Genomic DNA, 14,292 nt, shown 5'->3' on the forward strand with positions numbered 1-14,292 from the left:
GACCTGCTAATATGTACACTTAGCGTTAGAGTCGAAGGAATGACAAACCTTTTTCATTGACATCAATTTTAGCCAAAGTAGCCTAAACAAAAAGGAATCTTTCGCAATCAGTTCTTAATCGACTCATATAAAGATGTTTAATGTGATACTTGTAAGGAAAACGCTTTAAATGAATCGAATCCACCCCCCTCCCCCCTCCCCCCTTTGCGCTTTTAAATTTCAACGAGATGAACGACTGATATTAAGATTTTCTTCCTTCTGATTTGGCTTGTTCCGTATATACATTACGTGCTCTGCTCCAGGTAGGCTACACGTGAATAAAAAAAACAAAACTGAGGGTCAGACACTGCAGCGCATAAGAATCTAAAAAGGTGAGTATGATACATTTTCGGGATAAGTTGGGATTTTTTTTTTAATTAAAAAAATTCTAATTCATTAGTCATGAAGGTTTGTCTGGCACTATATCATAAATCTACGATACGACCTCTGACGGCAAAAAGTTGAGTCATTGGAAAAGACTTTACTCACAATCTCACCGCACTCGGGGTGTAAAATGAATTCCTGATCGCTAACAGCCTTGTTTCTATGTATAAAAAATAAAAGAAATAGAGCAATTTACAGAAATCGCGTCTTGTCATAGTTATACATATTCGATGTTATAGTGTGGAACCCCTTGTAAAGCGATTTTAATATTATAAGACCCCCAGATGTTATTGTATATTTAGTGTGGAACCCCTTGTAAAGCGCTTTTAATATTATAAGACCCCCCCCCCCCCAAAAAAAAACAAACAAAAAAAACAACAAAAAACAAAAAACAACAAAAAACAATACTAAACAAACAAAAACATGAAACTTTTCTATTTGGCTTGCTGGATGAATAAATGAAGCATAGTAAACGTATTGAAATTGAACATGGTATATCCGAGGAAATGCGCTTAATAAATGGCCCAGTTTATTTTTATTTATAACTCAGCATCCTAGACGACGTTACTTGTGTATAATACTTGTGGACGGATTTTAGCACTCAGAGCAGACTCAAAATTGATTTTCAAAAGGAGGATGAAACGATACAGTACAGTAGGGTGGATGAATAAATAAAAATATTTCGTAGATGTAAATCTCTGTTGACACGCAACTAGCGAGTTCTATTAATAGAGATGATGCAACCATGTCTGAAAAGGGAGTTTACTCAGGAAAAGACTACTTTGGTCAAGACGACCTTAATTAAAACTGTGGAAAACGGAGATAAAAACCCAACGAACCAATAGTTTAAAAAAATATAAAAATCAAGATAAAAATTATCACATAATACAGGCAAACGACTTCGATGATGATGATGATGATGATGATGATGATGACGATGACTATTGTGACGATATTAATGATGTAATAAAACTCAAAACAAATCTCTTTTACACAAAGGAGAGTTCTTTATTTCTGACATTGATTTATATAAAATGATATGACAAATAATGATACAATATTTAAAGGGCAATAAATGCATATTATATACCAGATAGTGAGAAATGAATTGAAAATGGTTGCAGTAGTCAGGGTTGCCACTTCAGGAGGCAAAAATTGACTGAAGTGTTACACTTATACATTGACCGACCCCCTTTCTGAGTGCTGAACTCTAGTAAAAAGACATATGCCATCCCCCCCCCCCCCCATTTTGCAGGTGATGGGAAAATATATTGAGGATTTATAACATCCTGGCTTCCGTAAATATACTGAAAATTGGCAGCCTTAAGTAGTTTTTAAAAATTATAAAAAGAAGAAAAATATAGGGGCTGAATTGTTTTATGGAGAGTTCCAGTTCCATGAAAATCACCGATTCATGACCCTACCAAACTTACTTAGGCCGCCCAACATGAGCCACAAGACTTCGCAATTCTGTCCTGTCCTCCATAAGCGTACGCAGCTCCCGGGTGTTGTCCATTCCTGTGTCATCTAGCAGACAGTCAATGTAAGTTTTATTCTGCCTGCCTCTGCTTCTGGTTCGCTCAGGTGGTTCCCATAGCACAAGACTGCTTGCAATTTCCTCCTTGTGTCTCCAGCAGTGTCCCGCAAGTCTCAGTCTTCTCTTTTGAATCTTCGAGGTCACTGGGGGGAGGTCACTGTAGAGCTCTTCAAACTTCTACCAAACTCACCAGGACTAAAAGAACATTGGAAAATATATATCCAATTTGGACATGTAATGCCGCTCGTCTCAAATGAAAAAAAAAAAAAAAAAAAAAAAAAAAAAAAAAAAAAAAAAAAAAAGAAAAAAAAAGTATCGACTACAATATGCTCTAAGCGTTTTAAAACGGACCCTAAGCCGACAGCAACACCTAACATTCTTGTAAGGTGATATTAATATTACTTGCCGATCAACAATTATAACAGGGATGCCCTTTGCTAAAATTTTAAAAAAATGCCTGAAATTTTTTTCTCTCGAAAGACCACATTAATGAATAAATAAATATAAATAATGAATTATTATAGAGCCTAAACATCCACGTTAATCGTGCTCTGCGGCGCTTTGCATTTAAAAAAATCAAAAAATCACGACACTACATAATAAGTAATACAGTAACTAAATCTAAGCAACATCTATTTCATAAAAAAAACAAGTCTTACAGAACAACTTCAATTTCTGAAAGATGATAAATGAAATTATCATTCATTATCATTATCAATTCCCGCAGATCCTCTCTTCATCATCAATAAATCGTATCACCCCCCAATCATAGAAAAGGATACTTATCACAGGAACTGTTGTCTTTAAAAAAAAAAAAACCCCAATACTTTCATCTTATAAAAAAAATTAACTCACCAGTACCGACCTTAGTCAGGAGGTTAAAAATAACAAAAAACAAAACAAAAACGGTTTTCCGACTTTAGCCGGAAAAAAAGGACATCCCTGTTATCAGAAGACTCCATCTCTTCACGTTATGATGACTTATTAGGGGGGCATATTATTCATATTTTCAAGGTAAAATTCTTTATTTTTCTCTCCCAATTTTTTGAAAAGCACGAGATGCATTTGTTAATTTACCAATAAAATGTCATGATCAAGGAATGGATACGTCACATGAGCGAAGAGCAATAAGACATGAATACCATTTAACGAACCAAGACCCGTTTTGTTGTCAATAATTCATTTTATCTCGGTCTTTATATGCATCAAAACACGAATAATTTTCATTTGGTGAGGGCACTTCTTGTCAATTATATTTTCTTGGAAAATTATTCTTATGTATTTTGGGTTAAAAAATACGCTTTTTAGACTTATTAAATTTAGGCGTGAATGAGCATTTGGCTTTCGGTAATGACGGATATTGTATGACAAGTAGTACAAAAACGACGCCAAACAGGCGACTGATACCGTATGAAATGGAAATTAGCAATGACTATCCCGCACAAATCTTTGGGCCTCTTTTTCGCTTACGAAGTGCCCGAATTCGCGTCAAAATATGGAACGAAGCCGTTTCGTATATGCTATTTTAAAAAATTAATTACGACGCTGTTTATTGATGAAAATGACTGAAAGTTGGCACACAGTTAGAAAAAAGGTCATTTTAGATTATGTCAAGCGACAAAACTCGTGCGATTACCAGAAGACCGTTAAAATTAGAGTTTTACTCTTTGGAGTAAAATATTTCTAAAACTACCGGGCGTGAAGGTTTTGTCGCTGACAAGGTAATACATGAACATTTCTTCTTTTTGGTTGTAAAATTTCATATGAATATGACGAGTACTTTTCCCGTATTTTACAAAACACCATCCTAATTTGCTCTTCAAGTTTCAATCTTTTAATCCACTTATTACGCAGATACAACCAAAGGTAAAAAAAAAAATGCCGAAAAAGCGTCCCATATTTTCGCGTTTTTTTCCTCTTTGCGGGTCATCCAAATAAATGACACCTTTGAAACTGCACAACTTCGTTTATTTATGAATGGATTTTCAAAATTCAAAAACATTTTTACTCAGTGGAGATAGGGCTTTGGTTTTAGAAAAAAAATTTCCTCAAAAAGAGAAAAAAACTTTTTTCATAGTCATTGCTAATGGAAATATAATTCCATATGGCCTGCTGGAGAGTGGGGGGTGATGAATTATAGTGAAGCGCAATGAGCATGGTAAATCAGTGGAAATGCGCTATATAAATGTAAGTGTTTTATAAAAAAACAATTCAGTTCCTGATTATCTAACACTGATTTTTTAAAACCAAATACGGTGGTTAATAAACCCTCTTTCATAACGACTCCAAGCACCCAGTAATCTATATTAATATCAATGCAGTTTTATAAATAACCACTAAATAAATTAAATCCAAATACAGACAAGATACATAAAACAATCAATTAATGGGGCTGTGAGAGAAGAAAGTTTTCGTAACTTTTTTAAAAAATACAAAAAACAAAAACAAAAACAAAAAAACAAACAAACAAACAAAACAAACAAAAATTACAACGAACAAACAAAATAACAAAAAAACAAAACAAAACAAAACAAAACAAAAAAAATAAAAATAAATAAAACAACAAACAACATCAATTGTAATTTTTACCAAAAAATTATAAGAAATAAAACAGAACAATCTGGCTTTCTCCGGTTCGTCCGTCTTACATTAATAATTGACCAAAATAGCAGAGACTGGGGGTACCCAACACAGCCTTCTGTCACAATCTCTTAAATAAGTCTGGTAGACCGGCGAATAGCTGCCACCCGATCATGCCTATAAAACTGATAGGCCGATTTGAAAAATAAAAATAAAACAAACAAAAAATATTTTTTTAAAAAATCCAAAAAAAAAAAAAAAAAAAAAAAAAAAAAAAAAAAAAAAAAAAAAAAAAAAAAAAAATAAAAAACACAAACACAAACACACACACACACACACACACACACACACACACACACACACACACACACACACACACACACACACATACAGAAAGATTTCTTTTTCACATAAACATTTTCATCATTTAATTTACATTAACTATTACATTCAATAAATAGGGATATCAGGTCTTATAATTATTATTCTAATATCAATAAATTGAAAGTCACTGTAATGGAATTCATGTTATTTACAACATACAAAACCACGCTAAGTCATATAAACATCATTAAGTTATTACAGAACAAAAGGCAAATTTCTTGCAGACCTGCCTATTATTACGAAACATCCGTAAAATTACGAAATTTTGGTTCCAATTTCAGAGCTTATTGGCATCTCTAACTCTAAGTCATTAAATTAAAACTATTTGAAATTGAAAGTTGATGCCAGACTACATATTATCATCGAGGATTTTGAAGTGTTTGTTTTGTTTTTAAGGGTTTTACGGCGCTTGCAACACATTAAGGTCATATCAGCGCCAGTAAAAAGGAAGAAAATGGGATAGTAAAGAGTTCTAGAATTACAATTAAAGCACCCAAGAAAAGGTATTTTGAAGTGCTGTTCAATCCTTGCGAAGGTTAATTGTTGCTTTTTAAAGTTAACTATAGTGACTACAATTTTATCTAATAATCACGAATTTTAATTTTTTCAAGTAGGCAGGTCTGTTCTTGAGACTAAAAATATGTATAATCCGGGAAATAAAAAGGATATTGGCAGCTTTGCTAGCGTCAAATCCAAAGGATAAAAAAAAATACAATTGTTCTGTTTAAGCCTACAGAAACCGGGATAAACTCTGGTCCTATAGAACTTACGGCTCTAAATAATTACAACTATTGACTAGATATTGTGTACGGGGGAAATCATATGTATATTGGATTATCTTGTACCAGGATAGGATTTTCTGGGTCACAAGCTTTACGGACGCTCATCTCCTGTTGTAAAAAGATAAAAAAAAGTGTTTGGTTAGATTGTTTTTTTAATATTTTAAAGAATATTACGCGCGGCGCGTGCGCTTGCAACCCATTTAGGTATCAGCGCCAGTAAAAAGGAAAAAAAATGGGATAGTAAAAAATTCTAGAATTACAATTAAAGTACCCAAGAAAAAAGAAAGACAAAGGGGGATTAGTTCAAATAGGGAACATGTGTAGATTCCAAGAGCACATTATCAATGTACTTAGTTTGAGACCACCTATATGTCTCGTCCTGACACAAGCACAGGTCCATGCTAAGAGGAACACACTCAAATGTATACAAATCATATTATGTAAAACAAAAAATAATACAATGCATAACAGAGAGATGCTTTATAAGAAAAAAAAATATCTTCCAAAATCCTAACTATAAATTTGACTGTTTTCCTCCCAGCCAGGGCCAGGACAAAACCAAGAAATCTATTTCCAAGACAAAGACAGAAAGCAAGTTGGAAAACAGATATAAGGGGATAGAAGACACGGTAAGTACCTCCCTGCCCACAATGGGAGGTCAGGAATCCCACCCACTTGGTTAGATTGATAATAAATATCCCTGGGGAATGACTGGAGTTTTGAATTTCAAAATAAAACGGAAATTACGTTGCTTCTACAACCACACATCCGTAAACACACACACATTCACACACACACACACACACACACACACACACACGTACGTGCCCGCACAAACACCATGAAAACAAGCGCAGAGAAAAAAAAAAAAAGAAAAGAAAAGAAAAAAGTGAAAACAAAAATTAACTTAAAGACTAAAAATAATAAAGACAGATTTAAAAAAAAAAAAAATCTACTTTTATTATTTTTTTTTTGTTGGAGTTCAAGTCTATCCAGGCAGCTTCGCATTTCCTAGAACAACTTACCCAAGAGGTGAGGAGCTGTGTCAGACAATATCGATTCGGCATATGGGCAAGATGAGTATTGAGATTGTGTTTGACGTTCTGGAACAACTCTGTGGCATCTGAAAATAAAACAAACAAGAGTAGACAAGATTTATCCTGTGAATGAGTTCGATATTCAATTTTGAAGAACAATAAATCTCGACTGCAGCCGAGATTGAAGCCAGTCCCTTTGCACGTGAAGCTGACGTTCTACCAACTGCGATCTCCCTGCTTGAAATTTTGTTTAAATCGTAGTTTTTAGGGATTAAAATTTGTAGTCGCTTTGGTCAACTTTAAAAAGCAACATTACCATCTCAGGGATTAAATGTCCCGTCCTACATGTTAAATGTTGCTGTTGACCAGGGACCCCTTGTAAAGCGCTTTGAGCACATTTAGTGGACATTGCGCTATTTTAGGCTCAATAATTTTTTTTGTAATAACGCTTCAAAATCCTTAAAATGTTGCAGTTTGGCATCCACTTTCATTTTCCCATGACTTAACCCTCTCCCTATCACCTGCATCAAAATCGTTACATTTGTTATGACACAATATACATTTTTCTTATTCAGGTTTATTTTGTACATAAAAAAACTAACTTTTAAGAATAATCGTTGTTTAATTAATAATAACATAACGTTGTTCTGTAGAGAGCCTGTTTGAGTTTTAAAAATCCATTTTTCTGCTGGGTTAGCCTGCCATTTTGGGAAAATACTGACAAGGATTGGTAAGGCTATGTGGTCTAGTGGTATGACACTCGCTTTCGGATAGGAAGGTCCTGGGTTCGAGCCTCGCGCTCGGCGCATAGTTGAGTCCTTGGAAAAGGCTCTTTACTCTCATCCTCTCACCGTACTCATGTGTAAAATGAGTACCTGGCCGTTAACAGCGTTGTCTTTGTCCGAAAAATTGTAATATCGCCTAACAGGCGTCATGTCATGTCCCGTCCTACATGTTAAATGTTGATGTTGACATGGGACCCCTTGTAAAGCGCTTTGAGCACATTTAGTGGATATTGCGCTATATAAAGCAAAATTTTATTTATTATTTTTTTTTTAAGGAGAGAGTTCAGAGATTCACACCAAGTTCTGAAACTAGAATCAATACTTCGTAATTTTACGACTTTTTCACAATGGTAGGCCGGTCTTCAACTGGGCTAAAAGGACCAAGATTCAGATAAGCGGTGTGAAGTAATGCAATATCGAACTTACAAAGGATGGGTGCGCGGTGCCAAATCTGTCTTGCTTTCATCCAAGACGACTTCTTTATTATTTAAGATTATGATGGGTTTAGCCCAACACACGTGCTTTTTACCTGGGCGAAGATCACCTTGAGTTTGGCGGTAGGTAAGCGGTAGGATGATCGAAGAGAAAGGGAAGATGGAGAGATGGAGAGGGAGAAGGAGGGAGAGAGAGAGAGAGAGAGAGAGAGAGAGAGAGAGAGAGAGAGAGAGAGAGGGAGACAGAGAGAGAAGGAGAGAGGGAGGGAGAGAGAGAGAGAGAAGGAGAGCGAGAGAGAGGAGAGAGAGAGAGGGAAGGTGAGAGAGAGAGAGAAATAGAAAGAGACACAGAGAGAAGGATAGAGGGATAGAGGGAGGGGGAGAGAGAGAAGGAGAGAGAGAGAGGGAGGGAGAGAGGGAGAGGGAGAGAGAGAAGGAGAGAGAGAAGGAGAGAGAGAGAGAGAGAGAGGAAGGGAGAGAGAGAGAGAGAAGGAGAGAGGGAGGGGGAGAGAGAGAAGGAGAGAGAGAGGGAGAGAGAGAAGGAGAGAGAGAGAAGGAGAGAAAGAAAGAGGGAGAGAGAGAGAAGGAGAGAGAGAAAGAGAGAGAGAGAGAGAAAGAGAGAGAGAGATAGAAAGAGACAGAGATAGAAGGAGAGAGGGAGAGAGCGAGGGGGAGAGAGAAGGAGAGAGAGAGAGGAGAGAGAGAAAGAGAGAGAGAGAGAGAGAGAAGGAGAGAGAGAGAGAGAGAGAGATATTCGAACAACATAGCAATGGCTTAAAGGGCAAGTCAAAGTCAGCGAGAGATTATCAGGTAAAATAGGAACTCAAAGTGTGTTCACATGTAATTCAAAACGCAAAACTACCAATACCAGATTGGACGAATTTCTTTTAGGGGTTGGAGAAGGGAGGGGGGGGGGGGGTTACATGGGGGGGGGGGGTAGGATGGGAGTAAGTTTAGTTTGAAAGGGAAGGGGTGGGTGTTACAGGGGTGAGTGGAAGAAAAAGAACGATAAGAAAAGAGTGGAAGACATAACGCAGAATCATAAATATATATTATAATACTCGCAACACGTGTAGGATGTATGTAATGCTGTCATATGAAAAACAAAAACAAAACAAAACCAAAACAAAAGCACCTTCAAAAATCATTTTGGTCAGAAAACGTTTTCTTCAAATGCCGATTAAAAATATATTGAAGTTGAGATCTCAAAGAAGTCGTGTGTTATTTACACACTCCCCCCCCCCCCCCCCCCCCCTCCCTCAACCTTTCCCCGGTCTAAATATCAAAACAACAGCTATCATGATGCCAAAATAAATGTTAAGGAGAGAGAACCCTTGACGTAGTGGTCCTTGACGTAGTGGTGATGTCAAATTCAAGCAAAGACAATGATTCACTCCCCCCCCCCCCCCCCCCCCCCCCCCAAATCTCCCCCGCCTTCCCACTTGCATGAGTTTAAAATGTTCCCGGCCTCAATGTTCGCAGACCATCTTGAAATTGGATGTGCTGACTTCTAAAAATTGGTTGCCATATTTAATCTTAACTCACTCAACCCTAACACCGACTACGTATATCCGTAGTTTACCCGGGTTACTTTTACCCCATGCCTATTTATTACATTTTTCTGAGATAAATTATAGACGTAGTATCAAAGCCATTGTTTTTAGTTTCTGCATGTTAAAGGTAATTGAATAAAACTATCTATGTACATGCTCATTTTTAATAGATTTTTTTTCTTCCAATTTTGAAAAGTAGCAAAAAAATTCTAGGATTGAGCGAGTTAAAACTGTTACAGGTTCCCGAACTCGCCTAATAATAAGCAAAGGGACCGACACTGATCCTGAGCGAAACCGAAATGTTTCTGTTCGTACCCCCCCCCCCCCCCCCCCCTCCATTTCTAATCTATATGAGCAATGATTGAAGCTAATTAATCATGTTAAATCGGCGTTAGAAAAATATCGCCTGACCAAAATGCAATCAAGCATTTGCTACTGCCCGATCCATGCTACCGAAACCGGGATAAATTCTAGGTTTATGGACCTTCCAGATCTGAGGGACCACTATCTTAAAAATACTCCAATTACCTATTCTCATCTCCACACAATATAATTACCGCACATATTTAATGTGTGCACGATGTGCTATAGCGATATCAACGTAAACACATTAAATATCATTAAGCAATCTGGTGGTTAAATCTAGTCTAAGGGTAAGACAATTTTGGAATCACAGATGTCTGTCTTGTGGAAAGGTAGAAAAGAAAAAACAGTGTAGGCAGCGGAGTAGAAGTCAGAGATAAGAATTTATAGGGTTGCTTTGTTATGTTGCAGCATCCCCCCCCCCCTTCTCTTCGAGTCCTCAGGTTCATCACATGACTCCCTGGTGCTCCGCAATTGGAACTATTTTGATATAATGTAAACATTCTGTTCTATTTATCGAGATCGTAAATAAAATCTTTTTTTTTGTTTGTTTGTTTGTTGCTTTAGGTCTCTTCCAACACAATTGAGGTTATATGAGAGATCGCTGAAACAAAAAAACAAGCAATCTAACAAAAATAGTACAAATGTCAAATCAAAATCATAACCTAAAGATATCATAAGCTAAATTATAAATAACCAAGAACAAACAGGCAGAGGATTTACAGGAAAAAAAAAATATCCCCTGTCAAAAATACAATCACAAACCAAAGAAGCAGGAGAGGCTAGTAAAGAGAAGAAGAAACGACATCACTATCGGATCGTACACCCATTCGAACATCATAGGTATATGATTCAAGGGTGATGCTCCCATCCAACCACCCGCAAATAAAATCTTTACCTCCCGTGGAAAGCAATGAACAATGGTATTATCGGATTCTTTTGGGAGCCCGGAATAATGTCTATTGTTAACAACAAAACGAACCCGCCCCCCCCCCCCCAAAAAAAAAAAAAAAAAAAAAAAAGCAAAAAAAGCAAAAAAAAAAAAAAAAAAAAACCAACACAAAAAAAATCAAAAACAAAAAAAAACAAAACAAAACAACAAAACGAAACACAACAAACAAAAAACCCAACCAAAATACCCCCCCCCCCCCCCCCCCCCCCAAAAAAAAAAGCATCAATATATGTGATTTTAAACAATTCTTTATTTAAAAAAAAAAAAAATTAAGGACTTGAATTGATACAATCTGACCGAAAAGGAATATAACAAATGGGTGGTAATTAAATCGTTTTTGTTTGAGACAGCCGCTTTTTAACAATAACATTATAATATTGATACCTTTACAGAGGCGACGTATAGGGTAAAATATCGACATAGTTCTCTTCCTTCTGGAACAGCAGCGGTACATAGACGGTAAAGCGTCAGTCCAGTTGATATTATGCTATGAAGAAGATAAACTTTTTGGTTCAGCTAATGAGTAGCAAATGATCCTTTTAAAATTTACTTTTAATATCAACCATGAGGTTGCATTACGAAAGAAACAAATCGGTCACCGGATTGGTAAAATACACAATCGAAAGGCGAAATCGAAACAGAACACCTTACCAATATTATCTAATAGACGGACCGACACAGAATGACATTGATAAAGAAATAGATGACACGAGAGAGAGAGAGAGAGAGAGAGAGAGAGAGAGAGAGAGAGAGAGAGAGAGAGAGAGAGAGAGAGAGAGAGAGAGAGAGAGAAGAGCAATAAAGACATAATCATAACCAAAGCAAAACAAACACAAGATAAACGCGGCTCAGACGAGGTGTAAGGAGATTAGATGGAAGTGAAACACAATACAATCCAGATATCGATACACGAAGGCAGACATCCTCCCTCCATTATGCCCAGAATTCAACAAGGAAACAGTACTCTCTCTCTCTCTCTATCTCCCCCCGCCCCCCATCCTTCATAAATCCCTTCTCAAATCCCAACGAAATCAGATAAACCCATTTCTACCATAGAAAACACATGGTTTGAGGAATACCAAGGGTGAATAACTTTCAAACAGTCAATATAGGACAAACGGATCTCAAATAGAGCTCGTCTAAAATAAAATTGAACATGAAGCGTTTTACGCATGCCATTCTAAAACCGAATACGGTTCAAAAATAAATAAATAAATAAATAAATAAATAAATAAATAAATGAATAAATAAATAAATAATTCTGACCAAACGATTGAGTCTATGTCGGGATGCGCTTCACCTGACAATATGTCTTTAAATTGAATACAATTCGATTCCTTCCCTGACGAGAATTAATACAAATATTACATTAAAAAATAAAAATAAAATAAAATAATATATATATATATGTATATATATATGTATATATATATATATATATATATATATATATATATATATATATATATATATATATATAAATATATATTATTATTATTATTATTTAAAATATTCACCACAATGTTTGAGGCAGTCTGGTAAATATTTTAAATAATAATAATCATTCGCTCCATTACTGCATGTCGAGCACTTTTCGTACCATATTTGTATCAAACACGATTCAATATATATATATATATATATATATATATATATATATATATATATATATATATATATATATATATATATATATATATATATATATAATATATATATATAAAATGAATGATTAAATTAAAATAGTACTAAAAAAACCCTTTATATTGGGTAACTGGTGAACATTTTCATTTTAAGTTTTTAAAAACTGCATTTAAGTTATCCTGACACAAGAATAGTGTCAGACTTAGGCGAGGGATTACATAAATAAATAAATACTAAATAAATATTTTAAAAAATCTCTAACAAGGTTTCTATCTCCGCTCGGATAACGTAATTAGGCCTAACTGATTTTTCCTTCTTCTTTACTCCAATGGCAACGTATTCGATGTGCTAATTGCCATAAACCAATAATAACTGTTCAATAAGCAAAATAAAATCTCACTTACGTAATCGGTTGATGCAAATAATATAATATTATGTCAAGATACAACTAAACATGTCTTAAGTGTTGTTGGCTTGGGAACCAATTGCAAAGCGCTTTAAACACATTTTGCGGATAACTAAAGGGAGGTAAGGAGAGATGGGGCACCGATTCAGTTAGCAGCATGCACTCACTCGTCAAAGCAGACAGACAAGCTCAGCAACTCGATCTTGACGCTTCCTCCTCCAAACCGACAAGCAGTATCTTCTTAATTGGCTTTTATATTATATGTGGTTGCTGTTCTATTCACGGAACGGTTTAACTCACTCAACCCTAACACCGACTATATTCGTAGTTTTACCCGGCTTACTTTTACCCCATGACTATTTATTACATTTTTCTGAAGACAATCTATAAGCGTAGTCACAAAGTTCATGTTTATTTTAGTTTTTTGCATGTTAATGACAGTTGAATAAAACTATGTACATACTCATTTTCAATACCTTTTTTTAAAGTAGGCAAAATCTCTAGGGTTTAGTGGGGAAAAGAGGGACAAAATTCAGGTGCCCCTTCAAGAATACCGAGTGATTTACCCTTATTGCAGCAGGTAAAAAGAGACGTCTGAAGAGTTAATTCGGGTCTGATTGGATGACGTGACCGACAAGCTTTGATGCTGCTTTCTGGTCTTGTGATATGACTCTCACCTTCGGACCGGTAAGTCCCCGGTTCGAGTCCTGTTTGTTTTACGGCGCTTGCAACACATTTAGTTTATATCAGCGCCAGTAATAAGGAAGAAAATGGGATAGTAAAAAGTTCTAGAATTACAATTAAAGCACCCAAGAAGAAGAAAGAGACATAGGAGAACTGGGAACAAATTAGTGCAGTTTAAAGGCAAAATTTGATGATTGTCAATCCTTTAGAAAAAAAAAGAAGAAAAGACAAATAAAAAAAAAAAACATAAACAAAAACAAACACACACACAACCTGCCCACCCCCCCCCCCCCCCCCCCCCCCCCATTTTAAGAAGGAACGATAACAAAATTTATTGCCTCCCTGGTATTGTATCTATTTCGATAGATCTAGATACCTATGGATGTAGTGTACAGGAAATTACATCATACGCTTGACAAAAAAAAAAAATAGAGTGAATTAAAAACGAAAGCCGAAAAAAATCCAGGAATCTTTATCCGCGCACACGAGTCATATATCAGATTAAAAAAAATAATCTTGGAAATCGTTCCATTGTAACAATTTAGACGCCATCTTAACAAAATTAATTCATCAATGTCTTGGAGGCATCTGTAAACATTTTAAAAAACGTTTCAAAGCATCCGTTTGCCTTTTGCCTTGCCTTTAATCTGTAAAGTAAACAGAGAACTCTCAAAATCACGGTAAACATCGTTTAGGAATTTCTGAAAACTTGTCAAAATCCAACTCCC

The 14,292-nt window shown here is 35.7% G+C and overlaps 1 protein-coding gene across 1 annotated transcript in view; it reads right to left on the minus strand.

The window, feature by feature from the left end:
- Positions 1-4,858: 4,858 nt before the first annotated feature.
- LOC144969423 (mediator of RNA polymerase II transcription subunit 15-like) overlaps positions 4,859-14,292 on the minus strand; it is an 85,004-nt gene continuing 75,570 nt past the window's right edge. The window contains exons 17-18 of the mRNA XM_078908533.1: positions 6,732-6,829; positions 4,859-5,814 (exon numbers count right to left, since the gene is read on the minus strand). Of these exons, the coding sequence (XP_078764659.1) occupies positions 5,743-5,814; positions 6,732-6,829 (170 nt within the window). The 3' untranslated portion in view covers positions 4,859-5,742. The remainder of the gene's footprint in view (positions 5,815-6,731; positions 6,830-14,292) is intronic.

This window comes from Berghia stephanieae, chromosome 3 (assembly GCF_034508935.2).
Source record: "Berghia stephanieae isolate SIO BIC M18660-M18661 chromosome 3, UCSD_Bste_1.3, whole genome shotgun sequence".
Classification (NCBI taxonomy): domain Eukaryota; kingdom Metazoa; phylum Mollusca; class Gastropoda; order Nudibranchia; family Aeolidiidae; genus Berghia; species Berghia stephanieae.